This window comes from Lates calcarifer, linkage group LG7_2, assembly GCF_001640805.2.
Source record: "Lates calcarifer isolate ASB-BC8 linkage group LG7_2, TLL_Latcal_v3, whole genome shotgun sequence".
Lineage (NCBI taxonomy): Eukaryota > Metazoa > Chordata > Actinopteri > Centropomidae > Lates > Lates calcarifer.
This window is the reverse complement of record NC_066854.1, coordinates 318,276-334,747: the sequence shown is the minus strand read 5'-3', so window position 1 is coordinate 334,747 and position 16,472 is coordinate 318,276. Positions and strand designations below refer to the sequence as shown.

The 16,472-nt window shown below is 44.9% G+C and overlaps 1 protein-coding gene across 2 annotated transcripts in view; it reads left to right on the top strand.

Moving 5' to 3' along the window:
• The window catches only part of LOC108877186 (BCL-6 corepressor), a 34,815-nt gene that overhangs the window by 3,738 nt on the left and 14,605 nt on the right, over nucleotides 1-16,472 (top strand). For both annotated transcript variants that reach the window (XM_018667151.2, XM_051065753.1), the window contains exons 3-7: nucleotides 1,108-1,187; nucleotides 3,074-6,847; nucleotides 10,985-11,306; nucleotides 13,530-13,943; nucleotides 14,036-14,263. In XM_018667151.2, coding sequence (XP_018522667.1) covers nucleotides 1,185-1,187; nucleotides 3,074-6,847; nucleotides 10,985-11,306; nucleotides 13,530-13,943; nucleotides 14,036-14,263 — 4,741 coding nt within the window. In that variant the 5' untranslated portion in view covers nucleotides 1,108-1,184. The remainder of the gene's footprint in view (nucleotides 1-1,107; nucleotides 1,188-3,073; nucleotides 6,848-10,984; nucleotides 11,307-13,529; nucleotides 13,944-14,035; nucleotides 14,264-16,472) is intronic.

The window sequence follows — 16,472 nt, the reverse complement described above, 5'->3', positions numbered from 1 at the left end:
AGAGAGAGAGAGAGAGAGAGAGAGAGAGAGTGTGTGTGTGTGTGTGTTCGTCGAGCGCTGATACGTTTTCTCTCTCTGCTGGATTATGAGTTCCTCGGGAAACGAGGCGACGTGCCTTATCTGTCCTCCGGCTCAGCGATAAAACACACACACACACACACAGATGTCGAGCATCGTAACATCGCTGCAGACGGAGAGCTGTGTGTGTTTTCTGTCTGTCATCTCCCTCTCAGCTGAAACAGCAGCACACCAAACTCCCCTGGTTTTTATTCCGGTTTTAAAACACGACCTGCTCTTTTCTTGGCTGTTTAAATTAAATTGTGCTGTGGATGTCTTTGGGTGTACCTCAAGGATCAGTTTCAGGTTTCCTCTTATTTAGTTTTAAATTGAATAACATCTTAACGCTGTGTTTTAGCTCGATTAAACCATTTCTATACATTTTAAAAACACTACGCCTACAACTAAAATCCAAAGATGTTCAGTTAACTCTCAAGACAAGACTTCAAATTCTTATATTTGAGAAACTAGAAACAAAAGCAAATGTTTTATTTTTTTGCTGAAGAAATTACATCTCTCTCTCTCTCTCTCTCTCTCACTCACTCTCTCACTCTCTCTACTCACACACCAAACTCCATTGGTTTTTATTCCACTTTTAAAACAGTTTATCGTAATGCTCTCATCTCTCACCTGTCCAAGTTAAATCGTTCATCTTCTCTTTATATTAATCTAAAGACCACAGTTTGTGAAAGTTAGTGATGAACAGCATCATGAATTTAATGTTGGCGTACCTCAAGCATCAATGTTAGGTCCCCTGTTATAATTTACACTGACTCTCATTTTCCACCTTAATAAACAACACTTGTTATGCAGGTTAGAAAAAGTATGAAATGAAATAAAATAGGTGTCATGTATTTTGGAAGATGCTGTTTGGAAAGCAGTGAAGCAGTAAACCTCCTCGTTTGGTTTAAAGATAATTCCTCAAAAGTAAAGGTAGTGAAAGTGTCCTTGGAAACGGTTTCTGTGACAGAGTGAGACCTCTGTTTCTGGTCAGAAACCTCAGCCCTGGTTTCAGGTTTTCTGTCATGTGGTTTTTCTCTCCATCTGCAGTCATGGCGTACTGAGCGGCGTCCTCAAGGCAGACGGTCCCACCTGAGGCTGAAACCAGAGGACCGCAGACTCACAGCATGGTAAGTCAAAGGTCAAGTTCAACTTTATTTTTCTCTGGTGTTGTTGTCGCCACATTCTGATCTAAAACTACAATCACTCCACGTTAAAATGAAAGTTGCAGTATCACAGGTTTTACTTGTATTTTTTAGCCTTTTGCTTTAGTTGATTCAAATCAAAAATCTCCTAGAATGTCGCAACATGTTTCGTCATGTATTGCATCAAAATTTCATGTCATCTTGTGCCAGTAAAATGTCATTAAAATTGTACAAAATGTTATGTCTCGACACAAAATGCCACGACATGGAATTTCATGTAAAATTACTGAATGTCACAGAATGTTACATCAGGTGATATCACGTAAAGTCAGGTCCCGTTACATTGTGTCACATTGTGTCATGTTCTGTCAGGTCACCAGAAATCGCGTCACGGAATGTTACAGGTGATGAAATAGAATGTGATGTCACAGTTTGTCCACCGTTTGTTCACATCGAAAACTGTTCAAAAATGCAGAAAAAGTAACGGATATCTGGGTCGATTTTATGGCAGAAAATATTCCTCATTGTTTTTCTTTTAACCCTGAACTCTGAGTTTAATTTTCCTTCAGCCACATTCTTTTAATTTTCTTCTTCTGGTGTCCTAAAAAACAGAGCGAGTGAAGGATCTCTCTGCTTCCTCCATATCTCAGGCGGCCACCCAGCTGTCTGGATAATTTCCTAATGGCCCTGCGGCTGATAGCCAATCAGAGGTGGTTCACAACTCCGTGTGACAGGAAATTCAATTAGGCTGTATTTTTTCCTTCAGTATGGCTCTCTCTGACTCACTCCCTCCCTCCCTCTCTCTCTCTCTCTGCCATGCTTTCCCTTTGTCTCTCGTTCTCTCTTTGTTTATACTCTCTCTCTTCCTCTCACTCTCCTCTCTCACCCTTGTCTCCCCTCTTTTTCTCATCTCTCTCTCTGTTTCCTGGATCTGTCGAGAGAGAGTGAAAGAGTAGCTCCGGGCGTCGTATGTCATCCAGGAATACTGAAAAAAATAAATAAATAAAAGACTGCTCTTATTTTTCTCCATGAAAGGAAAAATGAAATCACAGGCTTCGTGTCCTGTAGTGGAGATTCTCCAAATGGACAAAATCCTTTTTCCTCTCCTTTCGTTTCTGTTTGTCCTTGAAGGGTGAATCTAACCATGTGGCACTTAACGGTTTATTTCAGAGAATTTACTGTTCTAAAGGGAGAATCACTCAGATTAAATCCATACTGCAGAGCAGTTTCATATCCAGCTCACTGTGTGGACATTGAGTCTTATTACAGATTTTTTTTAAATTATAAAATTATTGATGATTTATGTTTTGCAAGAAATGTTTATTGGTAAACCTCAGCAGTTTCCTGCATTTTCTGAAGAAAATCTACTTATATCAAGAACTTATTGGGAAAGATTTTTGAGGTGTTTGTACAAAGTGATAGTGATTTGACGCATTCATTGCAAGGTGTTTGCTGAAATGCATTTACATCATTGAAACCTAGAATGATCAGAGTGACCAACATACAGACTTTTAGATCAATATAATTACTCAATTACCTGATTAGTTGATTGTTAAAATTTGTTTTGACAGCAAGACAACTGACAACATCACACTGGGATCTAGAAAACATTTTCTGACATTTGACAGACTGTTAAATGACAAAATAAATATGAGATTAATAGATTGATTAAAGTCAGAAATTAGCACATAGTTAATAATTTATTGTTGCGCAAAAGGTTACTGAAACAAAGCTCAAGTTTCTTACAATCATTCATCCAGATGAACTTTTCAGAAACATGAACAATGAAATATAAAATGTATCTTCTTAAGGTGTGGTGACCTGTTTAACGTTGAGGTGAAGTTAAAACTTACTTTGACTTCATGTTGCAGGTGGATGCCAGCACAGCTTACAGGATGAACCCGCTAGCTGCCCTCAGCATTGACCGCAACGCTCTGGTGGGGGAAAACCTCCGCCCCCACGGAGGGATTTTCTATCATGGCATCCATCCTCTCTCTGCTGAAAAGCCCCAGGAGCCTGGCACTTCTCTCCCACTTGGCTATGATCTTCTGTATAAACCAGATGTAACCCAGCTGGATAGCCAGAAACCTGTGAATGGATATGTTGGACTCTATAAGAACCCACCACCAGGGCTGCAGAAACCCCTGCTTGTCCCTGTTGCAGGAGCTGATGGCCTGGGGCTAGATCGCAGAGTTCTACCAAATGACAAGCAGTCAGAACTGGGCCTGAACGGTGCTGGCAGCTTCCTGAGGTTGCCCTGGATCAGCCCTTATGCTGATGCAACAATGTACCCCTTCCTGGACATGGCATACAAGGCTTCCTTCCTGTCCCAGCCTTCACCCTTCATCCACCAGCAGCTGGCCTATCAATCTTTGTGTGCTGCTGGGGCAGGAAGTGGTACACCTGGGGAGGACAGACTTTTCTACCTGCCTCGTTATGCCCCGGCCCATATCTCCTCCCCGCTGGGCCCTCCAATCAGGATCCCTACAGCCACCCCAGCTCCTGCTGTCCTTTCACCCCTGCCTCAATGCCAGGACAAGGCCTTACAGGGCATTGGTCCTCAGGTACAACAGGAACCCTCTGCCTTCAGCACCAGTCCACAGATCCGTCAGGAGCACCAGTCTCACCATACTGAACGGCAACATGGCAGCAGTAGCAGTGGTGCTAAGTCTAGCCAGCCCTCTTCCACCAAGAGCAGCAGCAGCAGCAGTGGTGGAAGCACCAGTACCCCTGTTAACAGTTCAGCTAGCACTGCTGACATGACTGAGTCACCCCCCGTTAGCCATACTCCATGCTCTGTTCCCCCACCCCAGCCCCTCAGCAACACCACCACAGACCTCCAGAAGTCCCTTTACAGAAGCACCTCTTCATCATCAACCTCACTGTCAGTGTCTCACCCCTTTTACGTGGGTAATCCGAGCTCTGAACACCGCTCTCCCATGCACTCAGGCAGCAACAAAACCAAAGATGCCAGCTCAGACCACTGTAGTGCAGAGAAGTGTATATCATCTGCAAAGACATCACTGGACAGAGCTATACCTCAGAGGTCTGGCAAAAACCCTGGAGAAAAACCTTTGGATCTGTCTGCCAAAGAGCTGGAAGGATTTGCAAATGGATTCCCATCCAAGTTAGAGGCCCTGGCCAAATTGGGGTATTTACCTCCTTCTCGTTATGGGCTGCTGGTTAATCAGGACCAACACTTAAAAGAAGGTCTGCCCCCACCTGTTAGCACATCAGCAAAGACTCCAGATCGTCCTGAAATGATCAGCACTGTGCCCTCTCCGTGGGTTGTTCCGGGTCCTTCCCCAGCTGTCAGCTCAGACCACAGCAGAGGCTCCCAAATAATTAAAAACAAAAGTGGAGACAATATTCCTCATCAACCACAGCCTCAAAGCTCTCCTGGTTCCACACCAGTTGAAATGAACAGTAGTCCCAGTCCTGCCTCAGGAGGAAGACCTTCTGCAACATCCCCTTCCCCAAAGTCTAAAATTGAATGGCCAAGAGTCCCCACTACTGATTTGGAGAAAGGTCCTCCAAACAGCAAAGGAGAAACTCGCACATGTTCTGGAAAACCAACAATAACTCCTGCTAAGCCAGACACTCAGGAGAGCCAACCTCATCCACAGCAACAGCAGCAGTCTCGTGTGGAAAACGGAAACACCTCCGGCCAAATGTTTGGTGACTCCTACCTTCCTCCTGGCTTAGGTTACACTAATCGCTACATCCCGTATTCAGTTGCTGAGAATATGTCCCTGCAACGCATGTCCATACCAGGCAAAGGGCCTGTCTACCCCCACCCAGTCTTGCTTGGTAGCAGTAGCTTTTACCCACCACACATTGCCCCAAAACATGGTATTCCATATGGAGTACATCCATATCAGAATTCCCAGGACTTGGCCCCAACACCAATGTCATCCTTCCCAGGTCTAAACACCAAAGACCGACTTGAAAACAGATCTAAGAGCCAGGATAAACCCTTGAATGCAAAATTGCACAGGAACCAGGAAAGGCCGGATGCTGACAGCTCCCACAAGAGTGACAATGACAGAGATAAGCCCACAAATCAAACCATGAAGGCCTCTGGAAAAAGTGTCACTGCTGTCAGAGATGACATAGTTTGTATTGACCTGGTGCATGATGAGGCTGATGATTTGGCCACCAATAAACAAAACTCCCCAACTACCAGAGCAGAAGATTCCTCTAAGCCAGGTGGCAGTGGTTGTAACCATATTCCCGAAAAAGAGCCATGGCCTCCAAAGGTCCTCCCTCCCAGTCAGGCTGCAGAGCAGAGGCCAGGCTCACTACCCCAGACTTCCCAACCAAAACCCCCTCATCACATTTCTTCTTCATCTCCTCCTACTAAAGAGGAGAACCTAGAGGAGATACCAGAGGAGGAGGAACCAGTTAGTCCATTCCCAGACATCCCAGAGGAGCAGACAATGCGTTGTGCCAGAACCTCTCCACAGCAGTTTTCAAGAAAATGTAAAACTGGAGCCCCTGGTGGTGCTGGGGACTTCATAAGGGGTGGAACTAGTGGTGGGAATAATGATTTTGATGGGAAGAGTGGTAGTGATGAGGCTAAGTCAGAGGGCTCGGTCAGTAAAAAGGCTGAACCTGAGCAAAGCTTTTCCAGAAACAGCAACTTGGGTACTGGAAGCAAAGAAAACAATTCTAGCAACATAATGGGAGTAGTATGTACAGTCACCAGCCCCAGCCCAAAGAGTCCAATTTATGGGGGCAACTGTAATTCAGATAGTCCAGTTTGCACCAGTAAAGGTTTAGCATGTAGAGATTTCAGTCCCCAGGTCCCTGCTTGTAGGAGTTTTAATCCCAGGGTTGCAGGTGGAGGAGTCATGAACACCAGGGCCCCTCTTTGTGTTAACAACCCAAGAGCTCCCACATGCAACAGTGGAGATGCAAAGAGTCCAAATTTTGTCAACAGAGGTTTTGTGGGACCATGTTGTAGAAATCTGTCTATGAGGGCTCCAACTTGTGAACCCAGAATCTTCAGTGGTCCAACTCATGGTAATAGCAACCCTGTAGCTCCAAACTGTAGGAGTATCAATCCCAGATTTGCAAATTGTGAAGACCGCAATACAGGGCGGCCACCATGTGGAAACGTCAACCTTGGGGTTCCTGCATGTAATTTTAGTGGTCCAAATTGTGGAAATATCCTCTCTAAAGGCCAGTCTTTTGAAAATACTCAGAGCTGTGTAAATAACAATCCCAGGGTCCTAACATATGGAAACAGTTTTCCTCGGAGCCCAACCTGTCGGCACCTTTCACCTGGCAATCCCACCAATGGAGGATTTGATAGGATGCCTGCAGATTTGACTCCAGAGCTGCCAGTTAACAGAGACCTTAAAGGTGAAGGCTTTTCGTCCAATGAGACAGGGCCTTGGAGAGAGACACCAAACTCTATCCTCACCTCCACCGACTGTGGAGATGGGAAGAAAGACATCCAGGAAAACATGGATCTCCTGGCAGATGACGACGACAGCCCCGGCTGCAGCAAGAACCGGCGCTCCGGCCTCACCAGACGCATCGCCAACTCATCCGGCTACGTCGGCGACCGCTTCAAATGCATGACCACAGAGCTTTACGCCGACTCCAGCAAGCTGAGCCGAGAGCAAAGAGCACTCCAGGTAAGATGTCTCCATTTAAATTCTCCTTCATTTCTTCATCTCCTCATTATTCAGTGAAACAGTGATAGTCTGGTGACACAGAAAAGGCAAATCTAATTTTCACCGGTGGTCTGGAGTGAAATCATCATACCACTGCTGCCTGTTTGGGTTTGTTCTGTGATATTGATTTTTCTGCTCACTGTTCATTAAGGCAATTTAACTCACAGTCACTGAGGGGGAACAGGCCTCACCCTCACTGCAGTCCAATTCTACTGTACAATTCTGTGTTGTACCCAAGGAAAGAATCTATTTTAAACCAGTGCAGGAGTCCCACTTTTTACTGTTTAACTGCTGTGGTGTTTCTTTCTACAGCTCCAGGAGGTTTGTATTAGAAATTGCACATTTAATTTATACATTTTAAGTCCTAATAATACTGTCTTTACGTCCCAATAGCAGTTGCTAGGAAAGTGACATAGGTGTGATCCCTCACTGGTTTCCCACTACCACATTGTGGTTTAATGCAAGTTGTGTGAGATGGTTTGGCAGGAGGGCGTGGTAGATGTGAAAATGAGAAGGTGCAGTAGGTGGAAGTTCATTGGAAGTTTGTTCGTAGGAGGTGTTGGAGACCTGTTCTCCATGTTTCTCTAATGTGTGAGTTTCTAAGACAAAGATGTGCTTCATAGCATTATCATTTACTACAAGTTCTGTTTTTCATGCTGTGTCACGTTTATGGTTTTTCAAAAGTGGAAATTCAGGACACATAACAGAGCTGTGAGAAAAGTTAAATTTTCTTTGTTTTCAGAGTTTTCAGATTTATCCATTGTGGAGTTCAGTTTTTTCTTGTCCACACTCAAACATCAGACTTCAGATTCATACACACTGTAATGAATTTTCCTAATCCTCCCAAAAATTGAAGGCGGCATGTGATGTATTGACTTGAGTTAAAAAAAAAAAAAAAAAAAACATCAAAACACAAGACCAGCATCTTAAAATTAATCAACAAACATTCTCAGAAAAGTCAATTTTCCGTGTTGTTGCTGTAACACGAGGTCAGCATTTTCAGATTTATCCACTCTGGAGAGAGTGTTTTCTTAAAGATCAGTTTTTCTTGTCCAGGCTAAAGCAGCAAGGCTGGTCAAATTCATACCCACTGTAATGACCAGTTTTCCCAGTGAATTCAAAAAATCAGGGCCACCCCAAAACACAAGGTCAGTTTTCCCTGTTCACACTTGAACATGAGGTTGAAGTTTTCAGATTTGTCCCCTCTGAGAAGCATTTCCTAAAATTTTCAGGTGAGAAAACGTCATCAAACTGTGGACATAGCGCCAAAACAGAAAGAAATGTAACCGTCTTAATGTGAAAGTACAAATCCTGGTAAAACGTATGAGGTGGTTTTTGGAGGCATTGGGAGAACTGCTGCCTCTCTCCTCCTCTTTCACCTCCTCTTCTCGCTCTTTTCCTTTTCTACTCGTCGTCTTTTTCCATCTGCAAATGTTTTGGGTCGTGCTGAGGTCGAGTTAGGATAACACACCGGCAGTGTTTGGCTCCAGGCGACTGTTAACCTGCTGTTTTTTTTCCCAAGAACGAGGAAGATGGCAGGAAGAAAAACTGCCTCTCTTTTGACTTAATCTGTCTCTCACTCTGTCTCTATATATTCATGGCAGTCTCATTGTTTTATCGTCATCTTTATCTCCCTCAACATCTGTTTTCTGCTCTATTTTTGTTTCTCTGCCTCGTTATTCCTCTGTTTTTTCTCTGTGTCTTTACCTCCCTGTTCCCTGGAGATCCTCCTTTCCATTCAAATTAAATTTCTCCTCCCCCTCCTCTTCCTCTTCATCCTCCTCTCTCAGCCCTCAGCAGATAGAGGAGGAAGAAGCTCAGTGTTGTTTTTTTAATGAAATACTCCTCTTCCTCCTCCGTCCTCGGAGCCCAGATTAGCCTCCACTTCTTCAACCACCACTGTTTTGTTTTCCTAATGGAAAACTGTGGTATTACTACTCTCACTGAAGTAAAATATATGTGTACTTCTTGCAGTGCTGTATGTGTCTCTCCTCTGAGTTTTCTGGGCAGAAAGCTGAGCTGTCAGGATGTTTATTCCCTCTGGAAGGCTGTTTGCTCGGTCACTCGGTGGTAGTGGCGGTTGTGGACGATTGGGGGGTGGGGGGGTGCTGCTCAAATTAACTCACATACGCCCTTGGGTGCTGCCGGACCCAGGCGGTGGCGGCGTTGGATGGATTTGTAGATCGTTTCACGGGCAATTAATTTTTAAAATGGGTTTGTGGTCAGGGCAGAGGGAGGTGAGCGAGAAATACTGGCCTGTCAGGCGGCGTTCAGGGAACGGTTACCCACCGTTACCAGTGGTTTCCAGCGGTTATGAAGGATACGCCTTACTGGGAAACCAAAAACATGATTGACGATGAAAATAAATTGGATAAAGATGCAACAGAAAGAAGTGTTTACTGGTATTTTTAGTTCAGAAAATTGGTCCAGAACTGCTGGTTTAATCTTGTTTAAAGGAGGATGAATCCTAATGAGAAACAACAAAACGCTTTGAAGAAAAAGTCTGTGTGGAAACTTTTGAAATAGCTTTAAATGTTGTAAAGTGAAATATATCTGTGTTGGGGGAGCACATAAAGTTTGATGACTGAAAGAAGTTGAAGTGAGAGATGAAAGAACCACTAAGGATAGAAAAAATAAATTAAAAATAAAAAAATAAATTGAATAATAAATTAAATTAAAGTACAAAAGACATTTAAGGAAATGCTGAAATTTGACCAGTGAAAGAAGCTGAAGTGTCAGATGAAAATTGAACATTAGAAGAAGTAGACTTGACAGATTAAATTAAAGCACTGAAAGAAATTGAAGTGTCAGTTTAAGTCAAAATGGTACAGGTACTGAATACTAAACTTAAATTGTGAAGAATTTTAAGCACTGAAAGAAGCTGAAGCGTCAAATGACGTTTGTGTAAATGGAAGTAGCAGCTGAAACTAGAACAAGTGCTGAAAGGATTTGAAGTGTCAGTTCAGGATAAGAAGGGAGAGTTGAAATGTTGTTCAGAGTTTTACTGAAAGGAACTGAAGTGTCAGCTCTAGTGTGAATGATGATCTGTAAAGGGAAGAAAATCTCTAAAACATGTTTCTGTTTTCTGGATTTTATTCCAGCAGCACCTGTTGCCATTTTTTTTTTTTTTTTTTTTTTTTTTGGAGCAGCTTCACCAAACATTTTTCTCTCAGTTTTGTGTGTTGAAGCGCCAGCAGAGAGTATTTATTCTCTTTCAAAGCAGTGTCCGGGGTCACTGAGTGAGTTTTGAAAGTTTGTATTTTGTGGTGCGTTTGTGGTTTGAGGCAGTGAAACCCTGAAGCGTCCTGAAGCTCCGACTGCCAGAGAAAATAACTAAACACTCACCTCTGGCTGACAGCTGCTCTTAGATGTGAGCAGACAAAGTCCAACCAGGGAAGGTGGTGATGACGTGCACCAAATACTTTTTGTTTGAAGGAACAATCGGCCAAATATCAACCACGGGGATCTGCTGTCTAAATGTTTTATCACACATCAGTAAAGTCTTGTTTTGTGCAGTTTATGCATCACAAGCTTCATAAAGTGACCTTCAGGAGTCCGTTGACTGACCGATGGAGGCCTTCAGTTGATTTTTACGTTGGACTTTTCAGCTGTTTGTGGTCTTAAATGATAACCGTCGTTTTGAACTTTATTTTCTTGAATGATTGACAGGGACAGTATTGATCACTGTGAACAGCTGCTACAGTGTTATCCAGTGGACAACTGTCCACGTCAAAGTCCGTCCACTACAGTTCTTGTTTTTACCACTGACAGACTCAGATTGTTCTTCTCAGTGTCTGACAACATGATGATAGGATTCCTACAGAGACAGAGCTTTTTATTAAAGAGGAAGATATATATCTATATATCACTGGTTTCACTGGTTTATCTGCTCAGCCATGAACTGTAAGATAAATAAAGACAAGTAAGAAAGAAACAGCCTGGCAGATGTCTCCTGCGCCTCCTCTGTTTCTCCAAAAGTTGAGAAACCAAACACAAATCTGTGACACTTTCCGTCACGTATTTCAGACATGACTCGACGAGTAAACAACGAGGTTTGTTCTCACTGATGTATTCATGCTTTTTCCATCTTCCCCTCAGCGAGCAATGCTGCGCTTCTCCGAGCTGGAGCTGAAGGAGAAAGAAGGAGGACGAGGAGAAGAAGAGGAGGAGGAGGAAGAAGGGGGGATGACAGCAGCAGCAGCAGCGGTGGCAACAGAGGAGAAGGAGCTGGCAGGCGGCCAGCGGGGAGACGGAGGGAGGGAGGAAGTGGAGGAGGAGGAGGGGAAGAAGAAAGAGGGAGGAGGAGGAGGAGGAGGAAGAGGGTGGGAGCGCTGCCAGCAGAGTGAGGGGAGCCAGGGAGGAGGAGGAGGAGGAGGAGGAGGAAGAACTCCCTCTGCAGCCGCCGCCGAGGCACCGAGAGGTAAGAGGATTTCCGGAGAGTTCTGCAGGATGACGTGCACACACACACACACACACACTCACACTCACACACACACACACACACTCACACTCACACACACACACACACACACACACACACACACTCACACTCACACACACACACACACACACACACTCACACTCACACTCAGTTTCACAGAAGACGTAAAAACACACACTTCGTTTTTTTTTGTTGTTGATCTCACTCGCTTGAAGTCGCTCACTTTCTTTGTCTCTTTCTCTCTTTTGTGTGTGTGTGTGTGTGTGTGAGTGAGACAGACACACACTCACACTCACACACACACACTTGAACTCTCAGTGCACCTCGCTCGCTGAAAGCCGAACATGCTGCTGCCCTCGTTTTCTCTAGGAAGCCAAATGTGACACAGAATTCAGACGCACAAACAGAAATTAGATTTTATTCTCTTTTTTAGCATCAGCTAAAGTTAGCATCAAAAAATTAGCATTTGTAATTTGCACGTTTTTAACTTCAGAACGTTTAAAGTTAGAAGTCTTGATCTGACGTAAAGGTCTGAGGGCAAGCAACAGTTGAATTAAGGAACTCTCAATTTTCCATTTGAACTGAACTGAGTGCGGCTGAATGTCGGCACACTCGGCTGCACCACAGCGCACAGATGTTAGCTGGTTCTTGCCTAAATAAAAAACGGAGTAAGAGTCAGCTACAGTTAGCAGCAGCTAAACATAAAATAAATTTGTCAGTGTTCCTTTATTCATTTATAAAATGTGATTCCTCAGATGAAAAACTAATTAGCCTACTTGTGTCCAGAACAAAAACTAATCGGCCTCATGTCGGGACCAGTCAGAAAGGACAGTTGGTGAAATGTTAGAATGCAGCTGCAGCTACCAGCTTTGTTGTCTCTGAAATGTAGCGATATACTGCTAGCAACATTAGCATCAAAGCTAAGGTGAGTGCGAGTTTGGCAGAGGCGTAATTACTGTGACAACTAACAGGAAACACAACACAACACCTGTGTTTTTGATGTAATGTGAAAACATCGCAAAATGCGATCAAAAAGGTTTACGATCTGGAGGGTTGAGCTGTTGTATATACGTGTAGAAAAGATATTCTGGATGTTTTACAGACAAACAGAAATGATTCATGTGTAATAAACTCTAGAACTGAACCCAACAGTTGCTCAAGAGCACGACGGCAGCCCTGCTCTCGCTGGTGGTTTTATCTTGTGTGTGTGTGTGTGTGTGTGTGTGTGTGTGTGTGTGTTAAACAGCAGCCCTCAGTGCACGCGCCCAGACGTCGACAATGTTGCCATGGCGATGGGCTTTGATGGCCCGTTGCCATGGCGCGTAATGTGGCCGGAGAGCCACGGGACACACCGTGAGTCAGATGATCAGCAGAGAGACGGGGGGGGGGGGGGGGGGGAGTGTTAAGAAGAAGAAGAAGAAGAAAAAAAGGGGCAAAAAAGAGAAGTGAAAATGTGAAGATGGGAAAGTGAGCGAGAGACATAAAAGAGAGATGAGAGAGAGAGAGAGAAGAGTGGAAGCCGACTCTCTTTGATCTGTCGGCTGCTTTGACCGTCCAGACAGAGAGAGAGAGAGAGAGAGAGTCTACTTTTATTACACTGTGGGGACTCGATCTCCTCTCCGAAAAAAAACATCCCCAGAACACAACTTGTTAGATTTTAGTTCAGGATGAAGTCTCAGTTTAAGAGGAAAATGGACATAAATCGCTGTAACGTCCACTGAGATTATGGACGTTTGTGTGTAATCTGAGTTTAGGAATTGATTTTCTTTACTGAAGCGTGTGAGTGTGTGTTAAAGGTCAAAGGTCGAGGGCTGACCCCTAAAACTAATCGATGCATCAGTCGACTCAAAAACGTCAGTCGACAAAATTATGCTGCAGTGTTATGAAGCTGAGGTCACAGGAAGTGGAGACAGCAGTAATAACCTGTTGAGGCTAGAAGAAGAGAGAGGTCGATTAGATTTATAATAGGTTGTTATTGGTCTCTGTCTCTATCTGTCCACGGAGTAGGACACCTGAATCTGTCGGGTACAGCCGCTCAAACGTCACAAACGTCACAGTAACTGTGTTTTGTGTCATTGTGAAAAAGAAGGTGGATGAACTGATCAGATCTTCACTCGTCTGCATCAGGGCGATTCCTCTCAGCTTCGTCAGTAGAGAAGATTTTTATTTCTAAGTTTACTCACAGATTGTTTTTCTTGTCAGGTCCGCTCTGTCCTCACAGCCACCTCCCCGTCCTGCCACTGTGCCGCCACTCCGACAACCTCCCCGTCCTGCGAGAAAAGGATGACCGCTCTGCAGAGGAGGAGAAGAATGAAGAGGGAGAAGAAGGAGGTCTGCAGGAGGAGAGGAAGAAAGAGGAGAGAGCAGAACCACAACAACAACAAAGGTTCCTCCCCACAGCCAGAGGCCTGTTTCAGGGAAAAGCCCCCCTGCCGACCTCCTCGCCGGGTGGTTCGAATCCCAGCGTGGCGATAAACCGGAGGCGCATTTTCAGTCTGGAGCCTTTCCACCAGAGCAGCATCATCAGCAGCCGGCTGAAGAGAGGGAGGGAGGAGGAGAGGGAGGCAGAGAGGGAGGAGGACCAGACGGGAAACAAGAAACCCAAGTTAACAACCGGTAAGAGCTCAGAACGTCTTCAGCTGAGGTGAGTATTGAACCGATGTCGCTTCGTCGCTCTTTTAAATAATCGTTTGTTGTTTTCATCACAGACTCGACGCTGGACGACGTCAAGAAGCTGAAGGTTTGCATCGAGCTGAACGGCCTCCGACTCAACAAGCCCCGCCTCCCCGGGGAGCTCGGCCAATGGCTGCCGTCCGGCGAGAGGTCGGCAGAGGTCAACAGGAAGTTCAGGATGGACGTCCCGGGCGTCAGGGCGAGGTCAGAGGTCAATGGAGGCTGGTGCGACCCGGCGTTTGTGAGGAGGGACGGACCAAGAGGTAAAACCAACACTTGAACAAACTTTATGTTGTTTAAGATGGAATGAGTCTTTCAGATGCCAAACCATCTGCAGTTTGTGCATTGAATTAAACTGCGATCAGTAATTGATCATGGATTAATTACGCCATCGAGGATCGCTTCAACCCCGTCCAGTTTTTTCAGGAAGGCTTTTATTGTGAAGGGCAGCAGAAACCCTCTCTCTCTCCGTCTCTGTGCTGTCATCAGTCCTCCACCTCTCCATTTCCTCCTCCTCCCCCTCTCCTCTCTTTTTCCTCTCTGTGATTGTCGGAGCACACGAGTAGAATAACACCGCCGGGGTGTGTGTGTGTGTGTGTGTGTATGAACCCGTTGCGGCCCCGTGGCGTGCTAATAGCCGTCTAACATCTCCCAGATGGAGCTGTCACACACACACAGTAATGCATAGGGAATGTGTTCGCAGCCTCCTCCTCCTCCTCCTCTGTTTATCGAACGCCGCTCAGAGCTGCAGTCTCCACATGTTCTCTTCAGGACGTCAGATTCACTTTAACTCAGAACAATCTAATCCAGTTAAATCCAAACCTGACGTCCACGTCCGCTTGTTGAATCATGACACCACAACCGATGAACATCCTGTTTCCAGGTCCAACTTCGCAGAGTCTCTTCTGTTGATGCTGCAGCTTCCTCTTTTCTTTCTAGCTAGGTGAGCTAGCTAGCTTTAGCACTGGCTGGTAAAAGCATGTATGCCTGATATAAGCTATGGTTACAGGTGGTTTAACAAGGTGTTTCTTGCGTCATTGTGTTTCAGTTGTCAGTCATTTTCTGTGCCACTCAAACATAGCTAAAATAGCTAGCTAAGATTGTCTGTTTTCACCTTAGCTAGGCAAAGTTAGCTAGCTAGGACCAGCTTTATTTGCCTTAACTGGGCAGCGTAGCGTAGCGTAGCAGCGACGCAGAGCCAATGCCATTGTTAGCATTTGTACTTGTGTCGCTCTGCAGTTACACCACTGAGACTCTAGGTGGCGGTGGAGTTTCTGTGTTGAGTTTCTTCATATTACTTTTATTGAAATTACTGCGACACAGAAAATGAATTAAGAGTTGTGACCACGATCAAGACTTTGTAAAACTAACACAGTGAAGTCACCTGTCGTAAAACTGCGAGAAAATTAAAGTGAGAAAATTTTCACTTAGGAATTCATAACCACGATTTTCGACGCATCATTAGAACTGGACTAAAATGTTAGCGACCAGTCAGCTGAATGAATTACTCGAGTGCGTTAGCTAAGTTTTGGCGTCAAATAAAATTCTTAAATTCTACGACATCAGACGTTTTCTCTCGAGAGTTGAGACGTCTCTTGTACCACGAAGGTCTGTTGGGATTTGTTTAGCTGCTGTGCTGCGATTAACACGTCTGAACGCAAACGGACTTGTATGCACCGTTTGATTGACAGGTGGGCGTGGCCAAGAACACCCTGTGATGTCACGGTTGAAAAAACAATAAACGCTGCAGTTTGATGATTAGAGGTGAAATGAGAAGCTGTTTTACTGCGACACGCCCAGAGGGACACACACTTAACGAAACCTGAGTGTGTGTGTGTGTGTGTGTGTGTGTGTGTGTGTGTGAGACTGCATCCAGTAAATAATAAATTCCCGTTAAGTAGCTTCACACACACACACACACACACCTTCATTATGTGCTGTACGTGTTAATCCTGTTCATGGAGAATGAGTGTGTAGGTGTACACAACATCTGTGTGTGTGTGTGTGTGTGTGTGTGTGTGTGTGTGTGTGTCCAGGCTGATAAATAATTCAGCAGATGGAAGTAGCGTGACTCCCCACCGGCTCTCAGAAACAACCTCTGGCTCTTTGTGTGTGTGTGTTTATGTGCATGCGTGTGTGTGTGTGTGTGTGTGTGCACGTCGCTGCATTTACACATTTCTCTGGTTTTGTGTGTGTGTGTGAAATCGCAGCATGTGTGTGTTTTTCTGTGTGTGTGTTTCCTGCAGGCGTCTGCAATGGAAAACAGAAAACTCTCTCTCTCTCTCCTCCCCTCCCCCACTATCTGCTACCTCGTTCGCCCGCTCGCACGCCCGCTCACTTGCTGCTCCACTCAAGCGAGGAGGCTGTTTCTTTGTTCCTCTCTCTCTCTCTCTGTCTCTTATTATCTAACTCGTCCCCTGCTGAAGGACAGAGCGGCTCATTTGTTGGTGAGGAGGAGGAGGAGGAGAAAAG